This window comes from Chrysemys picta, chromosome 8 (assembly GCF_011386835.1).
Source record: "Chrysemys picta bellii isolate R12L10 chromosome 8, ASM1138683v2, whole genome shotgun sequence".
NCBI lineage: Eukaryota > Metazoa > Chordata > Testudines > Emydidae > Chrysemys > Chrysemys picta.
Window position 1 is genome coordinate 74673902 of NC_088798.1, and position 17343 is coordinate 74691244.

At 47.3% G+C, this 17343-nt stretch overlaps 1 protein-coding gene across 1 annotated transcript in view; it reads right to left on the minus strand.

Moving 5' to 3' along the window:
* Window positions 1-4226: 4226 nt before the first annotated feature.
* PSD2 (pleckstrin and Sec7 domain containing 2) overlaps window positions 4227-17343 on the minus strand; it is a 144123-nt gene continuing 131006 nt past the window's right edge. Inside the window, exons 12-15 of the mRNA XM_005280822.5 lie at window positions 12708-12865; window positions 10669-10813; window positions 7639-7782; window positions 4227-4727 (exon numbers count right to left, since the gene is read on the minus strand). Of these exons, the coding sequence (XP_005280879.1) occupies window positions 4521-4727; window positions 7639-7782; window positions 10669-10813; window positions 12708-12865 (654 nt within the window). The 3' untranslated portion in view covers window positions 4227-4520. The remainder of the gene's footprint in view (window positions 4728-7638; window positions 7783-10668; window positions 10814-12707; window positions 12866-17343) is intronic.

A 17343-nucleotide genomic window follows, 5' to 3' on the forward strand; every position in this document is an offset into this window, starting at 1 on the left:
GGGCAGGAAGAGGTGGGGCAGGGGCAGGGGCAGAGCCAGCGTGGGGGGTCAAGCACCCACCGTGCAGAGGGGAGGTTGGCGTTTATGCTCATCAGCCCTATTGACCAGCCACACCGGGCTCACTACAGTTTTGGAGGCAGAAGGAGACTCGTGGGAAAGTGCTAGTGAGATGGGATCAGTGAAAAGTCCTGCTGTGCCAGGGACAGCTCTGCACAGGAGGCACCGTCAAGGTGCAGCAGAGACGCAGGGGCTGGTGGGAGCGCTGAAGTGAGGCAGCAGGTCGCACATGATTCAACACATGAGCAAGGCAGAGAGCTGCACTTAGAAGTGCTGGCATTCCAGCAGCACGGCACCGTGACAGCTCATACTGAGTTACTGAAAGGCATGGCCTGGTGTTCATTGCAAAGAGAATTGGCTTGCTCACTTGGCCAGGCTGCCTTGGAAAGCCAGGGCTGGTGTGTGTGAGAGCATGGGTGTGTAGGGAGATGGAGGTTCCTTGGTGCCAGCGAGTCTGGGAACAGCAGCCCTCGGAAAGGCAGCCTGCATTCCAGGGCCCTGCAGCTGAGGCAGAGCACGCGCCCATTTATCCTGGGGTGGGGGGAGAAGCAGAAGAAAGGAGTTGGAGAAGGAAGCAGTTCAGAGCCTGGCAAAGTGGGTGCCTAGGAATGCTTGTTGGGAACAGGATCAGAGAACAGGGGTTGCATTATCTGGGAAGCCTGAGCAAGGCCAAGAAAAAGAAAAAAAAACAACAACCGGGATGAGGAGAGAGAGAGAGAGAGAGAGAGAAACGAGCAGGTTCAACTCCAGAGGCCCTGGGAAGGTGTGCAGAGTCAAAGCAACAGCCCAGGAAAAACACTGCAACTGACGAGCATCTTGGAGGAATATGCCCAGGACCAGAAAGGGCCCAGCCAGGGCAGATAGGAGACAGAGATACAGGGTGTGTGTGTGTGTGTGTGTGGCGGGGGTTAATGCCTCCAGGCGATAGCATACAGGAATAGGGGAGGATGACAAGGGTCATGCCGAAACAACAGCGTTTACGAGATACGGACATTCTGAGGCAGGCAGCAACATCTCCAAATGTCACTTGGGGCCACCTGCAGGCAGGCTAGAAACTAAACCATGGTTGTGTGCATACGTGTGTATATATATAAAATCTCCAGTGGGGCACGAACCCAGGACCTGCAACACCAGCCTCAAGTGCTCCAACTAAAGGATTAACTCTGGTAGTTATCAGAAACAAGCAGGTTTTTATCCTCTCTGGGGCCAGTCACTAGGGGGAGACATAATTGCAGCGGGGCAGTCATGACCCCCTGACACCTGCTTGTCACCCCACTGAGAACCACAACCCGCATGATGAGGACTCCTGAGCTGTTGTTTCAGGCTGTCTGCAGCCAGGCAGGCAGTGCTGCATTGTTCTATGCTTAATTCATACTTTCAAGGTTATCGCCACAAGCATAGGGGCTAGAAACATTTTTTTCCAATGGAAGGGTAAGAGAGGGTGATTATCACCCCCTGCCCAAGAAACCTGTTCACACCTGTCATCACTCCCAGGTTGAAGATGCATTAAGCCATCAGCTTCTTCCTACTCAGCTGAGCTCCCTTCACAGTTCTTATAAACTTTGCTACGTCTTGTAGGATGAGCGGACACCTGAGCCAGATGTGAGGGCCCTCAGCTAGCTAGACAGCAACATTTGCCTTGTGACAGCTCCCTCCTTATAGGTCACTGGGACAAAAATGGAGATGAATTGAGGTGGAGTATGTTTGCCCATCACCAGCTAGAGCACTTCTGGGCTCCTGCCCGGTGTTGAGAGCACTTGAAAAGCGGTGAGATTCCAGGGCACTGCAGGCAGCCTGCAGGGCTGTTTTATTCTGTGATGGTTTTTGGTTTCATCAGCAAAACTTCACCCATCGCTTCCCCCACAAAAAGGTAAGGGCAGCTGAGCAGATTGTATGGACCCATCACCCCTGTATCTTCACTGTTGCAAGGGCTTTTGCACAAACCTCCGACTGGTCAATGCACAGAATTTAGCTATGGCACACGACTCCCTGGAAATGCATGTGATTTAGCTACTATGTGTGATGCTTACTAGGCCATTCATGGAATGCAGCCACATGCCTCCTGCTGGGAGATGCACAGGATACCACTCATGAGAGGCATTGCACTGGGACTCAGGAGATCTGGCTTCAGTTCCTGGATCCCCACAGATTTCCCATGACACTGGACAGGTCAGGCAATCTCTCTGTGCCTCCATCCGTAAAATGAGGGTGATGACACATCCTGAAACTGTCCTGTCTTTTTAGACACAGGCTCTTCAGTGCAAGGGCTGTCGCTCCCTATGTGATTGTATGGTGCCTAGCACACAGCAGCCCTAAAACAGGCCAGTTCTAGGGCAGGGTGAGCAGGGCAGGCACCCCGGGTGCCTTCTTCCAGGGTTTGGGATTTTTTCCCCTCCACTCTGGTTTTGCTTCACTGATTGGTTTGGCTTTTGGGGGGTGCTGAAAACATTTTCCACCCTGGCTGGCTAAATAGCTTGGGCCACTCATGGCCCTGATCTTGGTTATGGTCTCTAGGCACCAATAATAAATAATAATAATGCAGCCACTTGATTCTCACAGGGAGAGGCATGGGCTGGAGCCACAGAACTCCCATCAAACATGCGGCCAGTTCTGAATCCACTGAAAATGCAGCTGTTCATGTCTCTCTGTCCCCTAGACATATCTACATGTGTGCAGAGGGAACTGAGACTTGCTAAGTGACTAAAGCATAGTTTGATCATATTAAATGACACTCTTCCTCCCCACACCCCTAGCACTGATGGGACTGTTCAGGAGATAGGCTAGAGATCCTATTGTTCACCCAGGAGGAAACACCTAGGCAGAAAATCTGCGTGTGACCATGTAATTATATCGAAATTCAAGGATTCGGTACCCAGGAAGACACTGGAAATCATTACACAGTATGAGCCTCAGTGAGAACGTTACTTCAGACCAATTCTCTTTCTCAACAGATTCAGCTTTATTGTTATTTCTTTATTTGACATGATTCTTAGTGCATCCTTTCAAATAAACTATCAAACTGTACAAAGAAACAAAGAGATCAAAAGAAGAGGTGAGGTAAAAGAAGAGGTAAAATTGGGCGGAGGCTTTTAAAGTGGTAAGAAACATTATGGAAACCCAATAGTCTATAAACTCTCAAAATTTGACAAGAGTCCAAACAAATCTCTTTTTTTCCTTAAAAAAAGCTGCAAAAATATAAACTGTAAATTACTGTAATTAGCAGCTACAAGATCCTTTAAAACTGGAACTTGGTTATTGTGAACATGCCTAGAAAACGAAATGAAAATAAATAAATAAAGTGCCATGGGCCTTTGAAATGCAGTGGAATCATTTCTATTACAACAGCAAATAATTGGACCACAGACAACAGAATGAAACAGAAACACAATATCCCGTTGAAAGAGTATAGTATGCTCAGCAAAATGGATTTAAGTACAATACAAATGGACAGGGGTTAGGTTTCCCACCTGCCCCAGTCACGTAGCGAAGCTTGTATCTGCAGGACTGCTGCTCAGATGGGGCCTCCATCCAAAGCGGCCGAAGTTATGGACACAAAAGAAGCAGTGGTTCAGCTATTTAGTTTAATAAGCGTCAACAGTAGAGCAATGTGTCACAGCAAAGCCATATGGGATTTCATTGCAAAACAAAAAAGAAACAGAGGCGACTGCGTTTTTAAAAACATTCTGCTACGTTGTGAAGCCCCCTGTATTTTCGAATCGCCTTCCTGACAATGCTTCCCAGCCATCTTGCCTTCGCAGTGTTGAACCTTGACATCCAGTTTCAAAACCATTTAAAAGTTTCCTTATATATATTTATTTATATATATTTATATGTATAAAAACCAAGCAATAGTGCCCGAGATACCACTATTGCCACGCACAGATCACTTTTTGCACGCACATGGTAATAACACTTTTTGATTCTCAGTAAATATCCCGCCAAACCTGTATTATTGCAATATGGAGAATTTTGCTCCTCGATGTTGTGTTTCTTCCTGCTGTTTTGTTGTAAGTGCTGCTGGTGCTGCAGACCTGCTGCTGGTTGTTAAAAAGGAACAGATTCTAGACTCCGAGAACTTGTCATGTCTCCATATTGCCAGAAACTGCAGGAGTCCGGAAACTCCAGTGATGCAGGGGAGAGCTGCTGGAGAATGAGCAGCCCAGCCCTTGTACAAAGAATGTGTCCCTTTATTGTATGCACACAGGGAGCAGTAGTAAATGAAATACTAAAGGGGGTACAGATGTGAAGAGAAAGTAGAGAGTCAATGACACTGAAATCTCAGGGCACTGGGGAAAAATTAGGAAAGTGTAAAGCTTCTTTGATTTCTTTCGCTGGATCAGAATCCACGTCTTGTACATCTACCGGTTTTGTTCATATGGTTTCCTAGGTATAATTGTGCTCATCGATCTAGTCAAGGAGTACTAAGCCTCACTGATTGATTTCGCCCGCACTAGCGTTACCTGTTAAGTGTTCTGCTCTATAACGTCCTTTTCCACCTTGCTGTGTACAGACAAGTGTCCTTGGCTCAGGGAAGGGCTTGAATGTGTCTTCCGCAAGGAGATATCATCAGCTTCCACCATGAAAAGGCTGGCTTCGATTTTCTCCAGATCATCTGTCCCGACTTTTATCTTCACGCACAGCAGGTTAATGTATGTCTCGTAGCGGCTCTTCTGCAGAGGGAAACAGAACAAGACAAACAGCTGGGTAATAGGGAAGGAGTGGGGCAAAGATGTGCTGAGAATGCTGAAGGTATCCAAGAATGAGCTGGGGCAATCATCTATCACCTGCATACAACAATGCACCGGGAGAACCTTTTTGCTTTCAGGCAGGGTTCAGTCAGACGTGGATTGACTCAACCTTGTGGTATATGAGCGTGGTGGGAATCAAAGCAAAGAGTGGGATTGTTGCTAATAGCAATATGTTTATTCTATGCCCACTGTGCAATAAGCCTTTACCTATGGGGGGGAGGGATAGCTCAGTGGTTTGAGCATTGGTCTGCTAAACCCAGGGTTGTGAGTTCAATCCTTAAAAGGGCCGCTTAGGGGTCTGGGGCAAAATCAGTACTTGGTCCTGCTAGTGAAGGCATGGGGCTAGACTTGATGACCTTTCAAGGTCCCTTCCAGTTCTAGGAGATAGGATATCTCCATTATTATTATTTTTTTTACCCATATGTAAATACACCAACACTGGTGAAAAATTAACCAGTAACCATAATAGTGTTCGACTCTCTGATTTCTTGTGACGGTAACTACAATCTGTAGGGGGAAGTATTAGTTCTAATATAGACTCATAGACTCATAGACTTTAAGGTCAGAAGGGACCAGTATGATCATCTAGTCTGACCTCCCGCATGATGCAGGCCACAAAAGCTGTCCCAACCCCTTTCCCTTGACTCTGCCGTTGAAGTCCCCAAATCCTGTGGTTTAAAGACTTCAAGTAGCAGAGAATCCTCCAGCTAGCGACCCCCGCCCCATGCTGCGGAGGAAGGCGAAAAACCTCCAGGGCCTCTGCCAATCTACCCTGGAGGAAAATTCCTTCCTGACCCCAAATATGATTTTAGATTTAGCTGTGTGCCATTAACTGGTTCATGATTACCCTTAAATGCTCCATTTTCCTTTTGCGCTTTGTATTTAATTTCAAGGCTAGATTAGGTCAGTTTTTTGTGGTCCCTCCTAACGTGTAAGTCCTGCTGCACCTTGGACCATCTTCACTGCCTTTGCTGGACCTTCATAACCTCTGCGAGCTGCCCAGACTGGAGCACCATGCTCCCAGGGTGACATTCCCTTGTTTGATGAGTTAACTGATACATAGCGCTGGCTCTCTGCATACGGGTGAAGTTCAGATGAAGAGGGCCATTCTTCACCTTAATGTGACTCTCAAGTGCTCAGTATTTTCTACCCCAAGCCCACTTTGGGCATCTTTAGCTACTGCCCCACGTGGCTCCATCCATCAGGGTTTTCCTAATGGACCTATGCCCAGGTACTTTTTCTTAGAGAACCCTGTATTTCAGAACCCATCAGCGTAGGTGAGAGGTGTAAGTCAGTGGTTCTCAACCATGGGATATGAAGAGGTCTTCTAGGGGGTACATCAACTCATCTAGATATTTGTCTCATTTTACAACAAGCTACATAAAAAAGCACTAGTGAAGTCAGTACAAACTAAAATTTCATGCAGACAATTATCAGAGGGGTAGCTGTGCTAGTCTGTATCCACAAAAATAATGAGGAGTCCGGTGGCACCTTAAAGACTAACAGATTTTGTAAGCTTTTGTGGGTAAAAACCCCCACTTCTTCAGATGCAGACAATGACTTGTTCATACTGCTCTATATACTATACACTGAAATGTAAGTACAATATTTATATTTCAATGGTAAATGAGAAAGCCAGCAATGTTTCAGTAATAGTGAGCTGTGACATTTTTGTATTTTTAAGTCTGATTTTGTAAGCAAGTAGTTTTTCAGTGAGGTGAAACTTGGGGATACGCAAGAGAAATCAGACTCCCGAAAGGGGTACAAACATCTGGAAAGGTTGAGAGCCACTGGTTTAAGCCATTTTTTGCCAACAAGGAAGTGTGTCCTTTTCCACTGAGCCAACTGACATTCTGTTTGCGATTGTGGGTCAAGTAGATTGTACACAGAGCTCAGGGACCTGGGTTCTGGTCCTGGTTCTGACACCGGCTTCCTGGATAACCTTGGATCACACCCAGCAAAGCTAGAAGCTCTGGCCCTCTGTGGGCTCTTCCAAGGTTGCAGAATTTGTAGGTAGCCTAGAATCCTTGTAGCAGCTTTTATGCCACTCCTCCTGTCAGATGTAGGGTGTCTGGCTGCTGGAGTGGGGTGTGATCATGGTTTTCCGATACCTAACTATTGACTGGTCCCCTGGAACTGCTGGCAGTTAGTGTAAGTGAGACCAGTTAGACCCAGGACTGGGGGAGTGTACAGGTCTCTTAAATCCAACCTTAGCCGCCACTCTGGTCCAGACAGAGGGTCTGACCACCTCCTTTCTGCAGGACAGAGGGACAGTTCAGGGGCCAGGACAGTAGGCTGGGATTTGATTTCTCTCTTTGTTGTCTGTTTTGGAAATTAATACAGAAAATCATTTTATTTAAATTTCAGTGCACAAAAAAGAACATTGCCATCAGTACATACTGCCTTGCCCGACTCCACGGGCCTCGCTGCACGCGCATACACATACACACACACACACACATGCGCACAGACACAGACACGCCCACACACAGACACACACGCACATGCATAGACACACCCACACACGCACACAGACCCACACACACCGACTCACATACACAGACACACATGCACACAGACACACACCCATACAAATGCACACACACACAGACACACACACGCACACCCATACAAATGCATACACACACAGACACACACATAGACCCCTCCTCACACACACACACACACACACACACACACACACACACACAGACACGCACACGCACACAGACACACACACACATGCACGCACAGTAGCTATTCCAGGCTTATCAACTCCCATCAGATTTGTCCAAGGACTCATTTATCACAAGAAAGATGAAAGCTCCTTTACCTCGAATATTAGGTAATGCTCTTTCAGCCTATATTCTTCAGCCTCTTTTGACTTGAGGCTTTTCTCTACAGGATGTAATTTATGCTCTGTTAATTCATCTGCAATCTGCCTCATCTTACTTTCATGGGACCTCAGCTGTTCCTCCTGTGGAGAGAAGCAAGTCAACTGTTCAGATGTACTAATATGCAAAAACAAGGGCAATGCCAGATTGCAAACGTGGGATTCTTCTTTTCAAGGACGTGCAACATCCAGCTGGAGCTGGGCTTGTGCTCTGTGCTGGAGCCAAATGAATGCATTCAATTCCCAAACTCACCTGAGAAGTAGCAGCCAAAATATGGGCCCCTGAGGAGGATCAAAACCCATCAATCATTACTGTACCTCTGTAATGCAAATATGAACGGGGCCATGTCATTTAACACCCACCCAGAACTGGCTGCATTTCCTGAACTGAGGTATAGCTTCTAAATGGGATTTAGGCTCCCGGCATCCATCGAGGAGCTGCCTCAGTGTCTTGCTCCTTCAGCAGAACTAGGCATTCCCCTCTGACCTGCAGGATATCTGCCCTTGTGACATGGTATCCCATTGGCTAAAGGTGGAATCCCCCTCCCTGGGGCTCAGTCCTGTAGAGAGCCAGGTTATTGCTCTCTCTCCTTGCTGCTGAGGTGTGTTTGTGTTGTATTTGCTGCTCACTGGAGAGCCCTATACAATGCTACAGTGTGCTTGGTATTCTCTGTAGAGCAGTACCAGCTACATGATATCTGCCTCTTATAAAAGCCCATTTCAGAGAGCAGATACCTGCCCCGGGAGTAGCTGAGCATTTTCCAGCAGCACTGCCTCCTGGCATTGCCAGACCACTGCACCAGTTTACCCAGATCAACTGCTCCACTTTCTCCCTGGGGCTCTAATCGCTGATGAGATGGGAGCTCGGAGCCGCCCCCAGCTCCTTTGTGGGCTAGCGCTTGCAGCGCTGAACAGGATGCAGGCAGCAGTAATGTGCTGGAATCAGTTCAGGGAGGAAGATCACTCGAAAAGTCTGCGAGAGTTTAGTTACTTTGATTGGCACCGTACCAGGAGCAAAGGCCCAGGAACCCCAGGGATGGTTTCACAGAGCAGAAAGGTGGATGATGGCAATGGAGGGGGAGTGGTGGCTGCAGACAGGACCAGGCTGCTAAAAGGGTCTGTGTCACTCTCGGCTAGGGCTGGCTGGAACACCAGTTCAGGTTCACAAAGGAATGGAAAGCTTTGGCATTTTGTTTTTGTTCTGCACCTGAACCAATTTTTCATGTAAAGACACGAGAGAGGCCCCAGAATGGCCAGCTGGTTCTGACACTCCTCAGGGAGCTGGGCAACCCACGATGAAGGGCCTGTTCTGTCTGCTCCCAAGCAGGGACTTGAACCTGCATCTCCTACGTTCTAGCCACTGGCTAGAGTCAGCCCCATCTCTTGCTGTCTCTCCTCTGGGACCTGTTCCACTTTGTATAGCTAATAAATATTCATTAGGACAGCAGAGACTCTGGCACCATAGCCCAATGGTAAGGGAGCCAGCTGGGACATGGTTCAGGTCCCTGCTCCAGATCAGACAGCTGAGGGACTTGAAGCTGGGTCTCTCCTATTGCAGGTGAGCGCCCTGACCACCAGCCTGTTCTGGGGTGGTGTCTCCATCTCTGAGAAACTTTCCTGTTGCCCGCAAAAAGGTCTGGTGTCAGTGGCACTTTGCAACAAAAAAATGTTTGGTCGAAAAAATTCCTGACCATCTGGACTCTTGGCACAATGTTGCAGAAAGAGCATGATTCAGGATGGCCTGATGGGCACAGGGCAAGAGGGAGCAGGACAGAACCAGACAGCAATGGCTACACGATGCTAAGACTGGCTAGAGCTGAGCCCATGGACATCGGAGACAGGATGACGCAGCATCAAGACCATGGCAGCAAATGATGGAAGAAAAGAGCATGAATAAGGGCAGCAAGAATGACTCCGAAATGGATCCTAGACATTGCAGATGGAAAAGCCCTGCTGTATCAGTGATGACTGGCTCCACCTGAGAACAAAATATGGCATCTGATTACTAAACTAGTTCTCAACGGGCACCTTTAAGTGCTGGTAGTAATAATGTATTCTGACGTTGGCTCTATAAGCTACTGACTTGAAAATTAAATGGGTCTTTCTTCCAGATGCCATTCCCACAAGAGGCAGAGACGACTTCTACTTGCTGCATGGACTGCCAATCACAGGACAGCCGAGAAAGCTGCCTGAAAAGTAACCAGATAACCACTCCTGGCTGCACTTTACAAAAAAAGGAACCAATTACTAGGCATTGAGGGCCCAATCTGGCTCCACTGAAATCCACGGGCGTTTCGCCATGGAGGTCTATGGGAATAGGGTTGCCCTTTGCCCCTGGAAATGGTGAGAAATTGGGAAATGCGCCGAGCAATGGGAGACACACTCTCTGAGAAGAAGGAAGGATTTGGGGGCCAGAACAACCAGCCAGCAGGTTGAGTGTTTTCCTTGAATATGGCCATGTGTGCCAGTGGGCTAATGGGTCAGCATTTAGTAACAACAGGATACTGCGCTACCCGAACACATGCCTTCTGGGTATCTTATTCCTGCTCTGGGGTGGAACGAAGTGTGCAATGCATGACTGGCTGAGCACGTAAGCATATCCAGGTTTTCATGAGACCGTGCCCACTCTAACCACGTCCACTGCCCTTCCAGCCTCTATAGACGTAGGCAGGCACCTTTCAGTGTATGCAGGTTGACCCAGCAGTGGCATACAGGTGCGCACATTAGGAGCCAGGATCAGACCCTGTGATTTGCCATGGTGTGTGACTGGCCCTCAATCTCAGCCCTGCAGATAGGTGGGTGTGACTCACAGGATAGCGTTTATCTGTTAATCGCATGAAGGCTGGGAATGAACCTGAAACAAGCAGCTGATCTATCCTGGCCACATTCAAAAGCATACCCGGCAGCTCCCAAAATCTCATGCTCAGCACTGACCTGCTTTCCAGCCCCTCCCCCTCGCGCATGCATTACCTGGCACAGCTTAGTCATTGAAGATGGCAAGAGGGGACGGCAGAATTTCTTCATGGAGCATATGGCAGCTGGGAAGGCGGGGGCAGAGAAAATGGCAGCCACTAGGTTTATTCTCAGTATCCAGGAGAGCATTTCTTCTTTGCTTCTGTGACAGGGAGAGAGAGTTTGTTTCTGTCACTGCGCTCAGCCCTGCGTGCATTAGGGTTGGTTCTAAGGCAGCCCGTTCTCATGCAGCCTTGCTTTGAAGCCCTGTCTTTCTGTGCACCTTGGATTTGTCAGGTTTGGAACCGAGAAAGTTACCAGCTAATTGAAACTGGTTCCTTATTGTCTACAGGATTGTCAGTTACATTTCCTTTTCCCCCTGTAAATTGTCCCAGTGAAAGCCACTAAGACTCCAGCTCTCTGCCTCCACTTTGTCCACACAAACTGACCTACACCATTTGGTTTTATCCCCAGGCCATGCAGCAATGCCAGCTTCCCATCGATGGGCTCTGCCCTGGTTCTGCACAGCCTGTGTCCTGGGCTGAGAGGGGAATTGAGTCTATGGTCCATTCAGTTCCTGGCTTTTCTGATGAAACAGCCAACAAAGGCGTGGATCATTGCGGATTTGTGGTGGGGATTTGATGCTGTGGAATCCTGTTCACTAGGGACTCACTCAGATCTAGCAGACAAGAAGATCTGTTGGTCTCAGCCCTGGTGATCGCTACCAACCTGGGCTAGATCCAGACAGATGGCCTAGAGGTGACAGACTCCATTTTCCTATTAGCAATTGCCACAGGCTTTAGTCACATAGAGCCTAGGAGAGTCGAAATCGCCACAGGATTTGACCATCTACTGAAGGGTTAGAAACAAATAAGCACAGCTGAGAATGTGAGCTCTGGCTTACCTGATCACCCACGGCTGGGCCAGTCCAGTGAGAAATACATTCCATTTCCCTTCAAGTGAGGTCATGGAAGCAAGACACATTTGTAACTGAATTGGGCCTTAAGCATGGAATATCCTGCCAAGCCATCCAAAAGTGCAAACCTAACAATGAGCTCTGCTGTGGACCCTGCCTCCTGCCAGGTGGGCATGCATCCCGGCGACTGTGTGCAGTCCATGGTAGCCGGGGGCGAAGCACAAGAGGGGCAGAGAAGTGCGCCACATCCCAGACCCTTATCCCGATGCTGCAGTTTCCCAAGGCCTGATTCTGATCTCACTTGTACTGGTTTTATGCTGCTGTAACTGCAATGGGAGTTACGCCTGATTTGCACTAGTTTAACAGAGATTGGAATCAGGCTCCTGAGTCTGCGCGATGGGTCGGAACCTCTGGCTTCTGTTCTGACTGGAAATACACTGTAAACAGCCTCATTCTCCCAGGCCTTGATTCTGATCTCCCTTGTAGCAGTGTCAATCAGAATAATGCCATGGAAATCAGTGGAGTTACCCCAGTGTAGAACCAAGTAAGTGAGACCAGAATCAGGCATACAGCATTGTGGCCCTTCGCCTTTTGGTCCTGAAAGGAACCAGCAAGTGTGGAGGCTGGAGAAAATGGCCCCCCTACACAAATGGAAACAATACCAGAATAATGAACTGGCAAGGAGTTGGGGCCTAGTCAATAGCCCTGCAGGTGACTGTGGGCTCAGCGCAGGCCTCACCAGATCTGGGAACTGACAAGCCCAATGACTGGAGTGGGGGACTCACGTCCTACAACTCCAGGCCTAGGTCCTTCCTGAGCTCCTTACTCTGCTTCTGCTCAGTCTTTACGTGGCTAAACCCCACCTGAAGTCAGTGGAAGGGTCCTTAAGTCAGGGCTGAGGAACAGCTGAGTAAGGAGCTCAGGACCTGACTCCTACACATCAAGGATTGTCCACTACTTTGCACCATCAATTGCCCCTGTGGAAGGTGATTTAAAACACGACCATTCAATTTGATCCCTTATTACACCCCCAAAAATTGCCGGTGCCCAGAAACCAGCCTTGAGCCCCAGCTTGGTATTGTTCACATGAGGAATAAAATCAGCCAAATGGGAGTCACCTGGGCTGCACTACTGTACTCACGGAGCTTGGAAGAGAAAAACTCTCCAGTCGGCTGTCTTCAGCTTGAGCACGTTGGATTTTTTGCTGTAGTCAGAGGCTTTGGTGGCTAAGGCGTGGTGAACTCGGATGGCGTTTTTCAGATCCACTTCAGAGAGATCTTTGTCAGGTTTATATTCATCCTGTCACAAAGGAGCATTCATAGGATAATGACAAGGCCGGCATCTGTGGGTTTCCTTAACAAACCTGCCCTTTTCTCTATCCTGTGCCATAATGACAGAGTACCGAGACCAGGAAAAGGCTCCCCTCTACAGTAAGTGCTGAGGTGATAATGCTAATAATTAACGACATTCTGGCACCTTCTTCCATCATTACATTCACCAGGAAAATGACAGGTGCCACATACCCACAGCCTACCAGAGAATGGACAATACGGGGTTCATCCTGAAATCTTTATTCACGTGAGTAAAGCCCCTTGAAAGTGAACGGAACTGATTTTCAGCTGCTGTAAATTGGCTTCAGCGCATGGGCTTCTGGAGCTACACTGATACACTGCACTGCACTGCACTGATACACTGGAGCTACACTGATTTACACCAACAGAGAAGATCTGGCCCAATGGCTTACGCTTTCCCTCGCAATAGGAGGAAGCGCAGTATTAACCATTTGGAGCTAAAGGGATGTCTCCCTTCAGATGTGCATTGAGAGTCCCTGCACTAAGTTCAAACACAACCCAAGAAAGCTGACAGGAGGTCAGGTTTGAATTGCTTACCCTACCCTCTGTGTCTCTCTAAATATTAGCCCTGAGATATTCCTGCCACTTTACTTGGCATGTTCCCGTGTAATCCAGTACAGGAGCCCTGGCAAATTGCAACAAGGTCATTGCACTCACATGGGGCTCAGAGAGTTTTCCCAAATGCAGATGATTTCAAAACTAATGAAAATAATCATAATAAATAATTTATAAATCCTCATTGCTGTTGCCACTTTTGTCCTCAGATCACACAGAGCCTTACAAAGATGAGAGATTAACCCCTGTGCATTTAAATTCGCCTTCAATCCTCAAAATAAGGCTTATATGGACCTTAAGTGGTGCTGCTTGCCCTCTGCACAGGGATGAATTTCACCCTTTAATGCATTAAGTTCCACTCACAGTGCAGCCCCTTTAGACCACAGCTGTGCATGGCAACACTGCATAGCTGTTTAGGACAGGAGCCGCTGGGGCAGCCGGGCGCCGCTCGGCCAGGGCCGCGCCTCCCCGGAGCTCTCCTCCTCGCGCCCCCCGCCCCAGCTTACCTGCTGCTGCCTCCAGCTTGCCCCTGCTTCTTTTCAGACTTCTCGCGAAGCTCTGATTCGCGGGAAGCAGGGGAGGGGGAGGAGCAGGGGGCGGATCGTTCAGGGGAGGGGAGGAGGGGGAAGACAGCTGCGGGCCGGACGGCATGGTAAGGCTGCAGGGGATGGGGGGAGCCAGGAAGGGGCTTTGTCTGCCCAGCGGCGCTTGGCCGCTGCTTTTCTATCTATAAATAGTCAACCGGGGGGAAATCCCGGACATTTTTAGATTTTTTAAAATCCCCCCCGGACGGCTATTTATAGACCGAAAAGGCGGACATGTCCGGGGAAATCCGGACATATGGTAGCCCTAGAATCTATATGATCCTGGCAAGTGACCCAGAGGCCCTATCTCTAGTGTCTCAAGGTGACTCTCATAACACATCACATTAGAGGCCAAAATCTATTTTTCCCTAGCTCCCAGTGCTACCTATTTAACATGGGATGCAGAAATCAATTTGTGTTCTCTCTGCCACTGACATCATTGCCGTTCTGTGTTCAGAACCCAGCTGCTCTCCTATAGCTGCATTGGCTTTGCAGGGCTAACGGGAGTACCAACATCTTTGTGCCTGGGAAGTAGCAGCATAGCCAGACAGTGAGCAGATGCCAGATGTGGAGTAAGCAGGGTCCATTAATACAGAGTTGTGTTTCTCACTGTAAAAGTGCCTGAAAGCTGCTTTTCTGAAGCAGTCAGCACAAAAATATCTGGTTTGAAATACTGCTACGTGTATGAGCACATACACCACCAGGCCTCGTGTGATAAGATGCTAAAAGGAACCATGCCAAGAAAAGTCTGGCAGCAAATTCCTACCTTGAGGTGGCTGACTCCTTAAAGGTGAACCGCAAAGAAAATCTCAGTATTGCATCACATTGGGGCGGAAGGAGGGGGGGACCTGGCTGCATACTGCTGAATGGGATGCAATTTTGAGGGGCTTTTCCCTACAGAGATGACTTAGTGTGTGGCATTTTGATTTTCCTCAAGAATTCTAACATCACAGCACATCATGGGGCTGGTCTAAAATGATTGCGGTTTTTCCACCCTGGGGATGCTGAAATCTCACGTAACAAAATATAGCCACATACATGCAGAGCTATGGTTGACAACAGGAATTGAATCCAGGACCCACAGCACCAAAAAGGCCAGTGTCTATGGTCTGAGCTAAAAGAGCACAGGTTTGCTCATAAGTACATTGTATTTTGTTATAGGAAGGGGTACAGCTGATCAGGAACTTTCTGTCACTATGATTTTCCAATGGAAAATGCAGTGTCTCCAAAATTGAAATTTTTTGTGGGAAATGTTGCTGAATTCCATGGGAAGTTTTGCAGAAAAAAATCAATTTTCTGTCAGGAAAATCTAAATGAAATATTTTGTTTAGGGTCAGTTTGACCTGAATTGGAATATTTTTAAATGAATTTAACCAGAAAGGCTTCCTTTTAAATTAGATACTACAACTTTCAGGTACTATGGTGATAAGCATGGTATACGAACCTGCATAGAACAGAAATCAGTGAAAAAAATTAAACTGCATTTCTCTACTGCATTGCTTTATTGGAGTTGTCATTTGGTCCCCCATTGTCTCTGATGAGAAAGGCTGCCGGGAAGATTACACCTCTCACAACGCAATGTGGACCCAACTGCTCAGTCTGCCAGGCAGACAATCAGAGTAAGACATGACCACACACATGAGGCCAATGTATTATATATACATTTCCATGAACTTCAAAAGGTCCCAGGAGCTACCCAAGTGTTCAAACCTTTTGGGTCTGTAAAACTGGGCTGGGAATCTCACAAGAGCAGGATCTCTAGTGAGATTTCCAGAAGGGCTGGAAATATGGCAAGAATAACTTCTTTGGTAGTATACTGACACCTCTGCTTCCAGTTCCGGCAGAGACAAGTGACAATGAAATATAGTGTGTGTGTGGGCGGGGGAAGGAGGGGACAGAGCGTCAAAGAGATAATCTTAAAACGAAAGTGCGACTCTGTTCTGAAAAGCATGAATGTCATTGGCTTCCACATTTATTGCCCCTCACTGATTTCAGCATCAGATGTGCTTACTTCACAAGTCAAAAGATAGTTTTTCCGACTGCTGGCCCTAGGGTTTGAGTGTCAAGCTAGGTCATTTCTGGCTTGTGCATCATCATTGATGGTAGGTTCTGCACTTGAAAGTTAGGGCCAGATCCTGCCAAGTTACTTGCATGTATTAGCTCTTTGGGGCCACTCTTTGTTACACATGTGTAAAGCAGCGAGCACAACAGGGCCCTGATCCCTGATTGGGGTATATAGATACCATCACAACAATAATAAAAATTGATACTAATGGAGTCCCACTGAAGTCAGAGGGTCTCCATGTAACCCTAAATATACACATAGTCTTATGTCTTTGTAGGACTGGCTAAGTAATAGACAATTTTGTCAGTGATGCATGAGGGAGAATAGAATGCAGCTCTGTCTCCCATAGCTCTGCTGGCTCTATACAACGAAGAGGAGTAATGTGCAATACACGTTTATTTATGGAGACCAAATCTGACTCAGCATGAATTGGACAAGGTTTGTAAGATGCCATGTTCACACAGACACTGTCTAGAATTGGACCACACAATAATCCTGATTCACCAACCCCCTACACTTCTGTTTGACATTAAACACAAATGCAATCCCATCCCAATTCAACAAAGCACTTAAGCCCTGATCCAAAGCCCACTGAAATCAATGGAAAGACTCTCATTGACGTCAATGAAGTCAGGCCCTTAATCACATTTTGAACTTGGATTTAAGGTTAAGCATGTACTTAATTGCTTTGCTGAACCAAGGCCTGTAAGTCCAAAAACTTAGTAGCAATCAAAATGTTTTCAATCAGTGTTTTTATTTAAATTTCAGTGAAAACTGATTGATATTCAGATCAAACTATTCCTTGCAGCATTTGTAGGAGTTTCACGCCAACATTCGTGTTGGTTGGTGCATCATCATCAGTGTTGTTGTTGTAGCTGTGGTAGCACCTTTTTCTTGCAATTTCATGCCTCCCTTTTTGCAGTTGTGCTTTAGTTACAATTTCCAGCCATACAGCCAATCTTACACTGAAAACAAGCTGAAATGCCAGTATTTTACACTTCCGAAATGACCTAGTTTTTGTTTGGATACTGGCTTTTTCCTCAATGAAAACTAGGCCAAGTGTTGGTGAGAATATCTCTGAACTTCAGCAACCTTTACTGTTAGAATGGGGTCACTTTCAAGTTTTAAATGTCCTCAGACGCTTGAATGATGAGGAGTTTATTTCATTTTATCCTAAATATTTTCCGGGCCTTTCTTTTGTGAATTGGACCACACAATAAT